Source organism: Quercus lobata, chromosome 2 (assembly GCF_001633185.2).
Source record: "Quercus lobata isolate SW786 chromosome 2, ValleyOak3.0 Primary Assembly, whole genome shotgun sequence".
NCBI classification, from domain to species: Eukaryota; Viridiplantae; Streptophyta; class Magnoliopsida; order Fagales; family Fagaceae; genus Quercus; species Quercus lobata.
This window is the reverse complement of record NC_044905.1, coordinates 79,055,178-79,061,177: the sequence shown is the minus strand read 5'-3', so window position 1 is coordinate 79,061,177 and position 6,000 is coordinate 79,055,178. Positions and strand designations below refer to the sequence as shown.

Sequence of the window (6,000 nt, the reverse complement as noted above, 5' to 3'; positions counted from 1 at the left end):
CTCTATATTTGTTGCAAGTGTGTCGACGACATACATGTCCATATTTTCTAATAAAATTTTAATAAGTGATGTATTTTATTTATTTAGTTATTATTTTAGGAAGTAATGTGGTCCTTGTATGTATTGGTGCAACAAATAACCATGAGCAAGGGTGGAGATAATTTTATGTTTAAGGAAGCATGCATGAAAAGGAGGGTTCTCGTGATAATCTTTTCTTAGACACTTTGACTTATGAATCGTAAATTAGAATTATAGGGGTATAATTTATGGAATTTCTCTTATTGAAGACATACTCATTTGTTCATGTATCATTCCAAGGACCACCGATAATGGTCGGGATAGCTCATAAGTCATAATGTTAAATTTATTTTTTTGCTGAACGAAATAGCTAAATATGAGACATTTAAAGTTACAAATGATATTACACTAAAAAACTTTAGATTTGTCAATTAATTTATTTTGGATTGTGAAACTATGACTAAAATTGAAACTTAGTTCAATTGTGTAAATTGGAGGATGAATCGAGAAACATAAAGTGAAACACAAATAATGAGAGAAGAGATTTGTATTCGTTTTAAATGTACAAGATTAAAACATGAACTTTTAAAAGGTAAAAACTTAAATCCCATCAAAATTGGGACAACACTTTTTAATAATTTGATAGTCCTCTTGGCTTAGGGGAAAGGTATTTTTTAAGATATGAATGAGTGTCATCATCCAAACAGGTTTATAAAGCATTTAAATCCAAGTGGGTCCCATATAAGTTGGGTTTTTGTTTTTTTTTTTTTTTTTTTTTTTGTGAGAGAGAGTTTCAACATATGACGTCTGCTCCTAATGATAACTTTTTATCATCAAATCAAGACACCAATTGGTTTTTGGTGTATACGAAGATTGAATCTCATATCTCTTATTCAATCTTTAAAGACTTTACTAGTTGAACTAATTAGAACTCACATATAAATAGCACATATAAGTAGGTGTTAAAACTTAAATAAAAAATGGAGGGAAAAACCAAAAATAATAATAATAATAACTAGTCTCATCGCGCGTGTGATGAAGGTTTTTTTTTTAGTATTATAATTTTTCACTCATTCTAATTTGAGATTTACACTTTTTCCCACAAAAATTATGCATTTAAAACTACTAGTATAGTTACAGTTGTCATAAGTATAAGAGTTTTAATTTATATATTTATCCCCATTAGTTGAACACTTATAAATGAATATGATGAGAGTATTTTATACATCAAAATTGAGGAATCTAAATAAGGAAAGCCCCTTAAATAGATACTGTTTGGGATCTTTTTTTTTTTTTTTTTTTGTTTTTTTTTTTTTTTTTGTTCAAAATGTCCATACACTTCTAAGTTTAAGTAGAGACAAAATTAAAGGATAATCCGGTAAAAATACAACTCTAACTCTCATTAAAACATTGCCTAAAAAATAGGGTCTCTCCTGTTGATTTTTAAATTGCTTTGTTAATTTATAAATTGTTTTGTTTTGGTGTTAATGTGTGAGTGTCAGTATATTCTCTTATCTCATCTCCTTCCTTTATATATGTGTGTTTCTCAAATAAAAAATAAATAAATTAAATTCTCAAAATAAAAATTATATAAATATATATAATAAAAATACTTTTTTTTTCTTTTACAAAATAGGACCACTAACAAAAACTTATCACATGGTGCGATGAGGCTTGTAGATAATAACACACGTCTCTAGTGTGTATATATATATATATATATATATATTTTAGGTTTCTTGGTTTCTAATGTATTTCTGGTTAGCGATTTGAAAACTGAGAATTAAGAATTTCGTGGTGGATTGGTTCGGAGATGAAGAGATTAGGAGACGATGGTAGCTCTTCGCAATCTAAGTTGCCGTCTGGTTCTTCGAATGGAGACTCGTAAGTTTCTTTCTCTTCTCTGTAGGCTTTTCTCTTTTGTTGTTTTTACAGTTTTTTTTTTTTTTTTTTGCCGCATGATTCTTTAAGTTCTATTTGATTTGCTAGGGAATGTTTAGTGTAAGGAAAGTCGTTTTCTTTTTGCTTGGTGATTTTTTGTATAATGGAGTTTGCTGAATTTTTGTGAGGGAAGAGAGACATGGGTTATGTTTGAATTTGAATCATGATCTTGGCTGGTTTTGTTAATGGATTCTGCTTATTGTAATTGGATTTAATCTTTAAGCAACTTTTTGTGTGATAAATTTTTAATTGAATGCTTGAAATTTTTCCCTTTTGTGGGATATTGTTTTTGTGTGTGTATATGTGTGAGGGGGGGGGGGGTTGGAAATGGATGATTACAACAATGGGGGAATTGGATTTTTTATTTTTTTTCCCCTTTTGAAGCAAATGAGAGCAGGCAATGCCACTGACGAGAAATTTGAACTCTGGGAATCAGTTTGCTGTTAAAATTGACTGGGTATCAGCAAGTTATAAAATTTTGTACTCTCATAGAGATCACATTGATAGTATGAATATGTTGTGTTTATGGAATAGCTGTGCTATAGATGTTTATAGTTCGGGATGAATTGTGGTTATGCTAATTTTATATATATAATGCGAAGATATGAGCAATCCCAAGTCCCAGCAAGTGGAGGTGGAGGAGGTAGTGATCTTGGTTGTACCGCAGGGAAACTAACAATATATGAATGCTTAAGCTATATCAAGGACGTGAAGGAAACGTTTCAAGACCAAAGAGAGAAATATGACATGTTCCTTGAGGTCTTAAAAGATTTTAAGGCACAAAGGTACAGTAATCACATTTATGAAGTTTTTGTCTTGGATTAATGGGACATTGCATTTAAAACCTAACGGATTATGCTATCTTTTGGTCATGTAGAACTGATACTGTTGGTGCCAGTGCCAGAGTGAAGGAATTATTTGAAGGCCATAATCACTTGATTTCTGGGTTTAACATCTTCTTGCCAAAGGGGTGTGAAATAACCCTTGAGGATGATGAGGCTGCTTTACAAAAGAAGGTTGAATTTGAAGGAGCTATCAACTTTGTGATCAAGATAAAGGTGAAAATACTGTTTTGCTCTGTTGAATTTTAACTGCAAATGTTGGTTCTTTGTGGTTTAATGATTACCTTTGTTCCTACAGAGACGCTTTCAAAATGATGAACATGTTTATAAAGCATTCTTAGACTGTTTGAATACATACCGGAAGGAGCACAAAGACATAAATAAGGTCTGCAATGAGGTAAATATATGCTATGGTTTTCTGTTTGTTTCACTGCTCTTGTTTTGGGAAGTTTGTTTCGTTAATGTAACTGTCAGTATTCTTAGAGGTTTTTGTTTTACAATTTCAGATTTCCATTCTTTTTGATGGTCATCCAGATTTGCTTGATGAGTTCACAACATTTATTCCAGAAGCAGCATCTGTTTCAGCAAAGAATCTTGGTTTGTGAATTGTGAACAAGATAAAGTTGAATATAATGTTTTGCTTTGTGAATTGTGAACAAGATAGAGGTGAATATACTGTTTTGCTCTGTTGATTTTTAACAGAAAATGTTGGTTTCTTTGGTTTAATGATGAATTTTATTCCTACAGAAACACTTTCAAAATGAGGTACTGACCGTGGTAAATATATGTTTGTTCATTTCTCTTGTTTTACTGGATAAGTTTTCTTATTCATGTAATTTTCAGTATTTTTGTAGCCTTGATTTTTTGTTTTCCTAGTGTTGTTTTTTAATATTTTTAGGTTGCCATTCTTTTCTATGGTTACCCTGATTTGCTTGATGAGTTCACAACAGTTCTACCAAAAGTGGCATTGCTTTTAGCGCAGAATGCTCCATATCTAAGAAACTAATGTTTAACATACATGTGGAAACAATTAGTCTTCGGATACTCTCCATTTGGAATCCATCCATTTCATGGATGGATAACATGATTTAAATGACACTCGATACACTGTCAAATTCAAGGAGGAAAAAAAAAGTAACCTGAAATGGACACAAGATCATGTTCCGTTTCTTCATTTTATTCATAACTAGTCGCTGAACCATGCATTTCGCGTGATAATTTTTAAGTAAAATAATATTTTAGTCCCTAGACTTTGTAAAGAATTTAAAAAAAAAATAGTTTTATCATATTTTTTATAATCTTGTTTATATCGTTTCTTACCATTATCATATATTTATTGGTTGATAATTTGCATAACATAGACATTAAATAAGAGGTAAAATTTTTCATTAGATTTTTTTAAATCATGGTTTATATATAAAAGGTTAAATGAAATGTCAAAAAATGAGATTATAAAATTTTTCAACTTTATTTCAATATAATTTCTAAATTACCGAAAAACATCTCATTTTTAGTTATGATGGGAAATATAATTTCCCTAGTTAGAGTTTTATTAGTTTAAAGTTTAAATTTTGTATTATTATATTTAATTGTTGATTATTGATTTAATTAAGTGAATGTAGTGGTTGATTTTATTGCACTATAAAGTTTTCAATGTCCTTTGTATAGTCATTTCTTACTCCTCTTGGCCACTTTTTTATTTTCCAAATAATGGTTACTATTGACATTTGCTTTCATTTCATTTTTTCTTCCATCATTTATTTTTTATTACTTTTTATGTTCCCTCGCTAGTTGTAGTTTTTGTGGTTATCAATAAGAAATTGATATCATGGATGACTTAATTAGTTATAAATATAGTTACGTTAATGGTATATCAAAGGTTTTTTTTTTTTCCCTTTCTGAATTTTCAAGGAAATATGAATGGCATTTCTCTAGTTTGGTCTCAATCAATTAAGACATCTATAATATTTTAATGAAAGTAATAATGAGCATTAATTTTTTTTTTTTTTTTTTTTTAATGTATGAAGTGGTTAGGTTAGTGGTTTTTCAAAGTAAAAAAAAAATTCCAAGGAAATGTAAATGGCCTTTTTTGGAAAAAAGAAATGGGAACTTTTTGAATTGTAGAAATATGATTGTTTTAATTACCTTGTTTATAGACTTCATTATGAAGTTATAATCATTTAAATTATAGTAGACCACACAAGATAAACATGTATAGATGATTTTTATTTTATTTTTTATTCATGAATCATTATTTCATTGTTTACTTATAAATATCTAAATTAAATTTTTTTTATTAAAATCTAAATTGAAATAGATGAATATGTAGAGGTAAAATTATATGAAAAGTTAAAACTATCTAAGATGAACGTTTAACCACTGGTAGATATGTGTTTGTTGAAGACTAAAAGCTTGCTTTATTGCTTTACCTGGAATTTTATAACTATGCAAATATTGTCATGAATGGTTCCATCATTTGCAAATTATCAAGTTTGGTGGCCTTACATGAACTCATGTTTTGTGACAACCTTTCTTTTCTTTTCTTTTTTTGCTTAAAAAACTTAAGAATATTAAAACTTAAGTTATCACATGTGATAACTGTAAAACACATTAGTCATATGAAAAATAGAAAGGTTTAAATTTTTAAAAAGCATTTTTAGTAGATTGTAATATAAAACATTTTTTTCTCAATATTTTATGTAACTTTTCCCATAAGATCAATATTGTTGACATCCTTTAAAGATGATACATAATATTTTTGAGAAGAAGAAGAAGAAGCAGACATGATGCTAACACATGATATAAAAATGATTAATTTTGTGTAATTTAAATTTGTGGCAAAAAAAAAATTAATATATCTATGATAAAGGTTTTTATCTAAATGATATATAGTAGTCCATAATTTTTTAGTCTTGATTCATAAAGTTCATTCTCAATAGCCTTATAAGACTACAAATTGCTCAATCTATAGGTCTAGACACATTCAAAGAGTGCTATCTAAATAATAAATTATATGACCCTTTATCACACAAATATTTTGATTCTCCTAATGTATGGTAAAGGAAGGCAAGCATGTGTTTAGCCATTTTCTTAATTTGTGTTGCATAAGTATGGAGGATGTGACTGAATTTAAATGTTGAATAAAATAAGATAAGAAGAAAAAAAAGTAAAAATAAAATATATAACAATAAACCTCAAA

At 28.6% G+C, this 6,000-nt stretch overlaps 1 protein-coding gene across 1 annotated transcript; it reads left to right on the top strand.

Annotated features, from left to right (window-relative positions):
* The first annotated feature begins 1,739 nt into the window (after positions 1–1,739).
* LOC115976760 (paired amphipathic helix protein Sin3-like 2) lies at positions 1,740–3,601 on the top strand. The gene is made up of 5 exons (XM_031098239.1): positions 1,740–1,902; positions 2,562–2,744; positions 2,837–3,017; positions 3,100–3,198; positions 3,308–3,601. Exons 1-5 carry the CDS (start codon positions 1,832–1,834, stop codon positions 3,404–3,406), a joined length of 633 nt encoding a protein of 210 aa, XP_030954099.1. The 5' UTR covers positions 1,740–1,831; the 3' UTR covers positions 3,407–3,601.
* Positions 3,602–6,000: the final 2,399 nt, after the last annotated feature.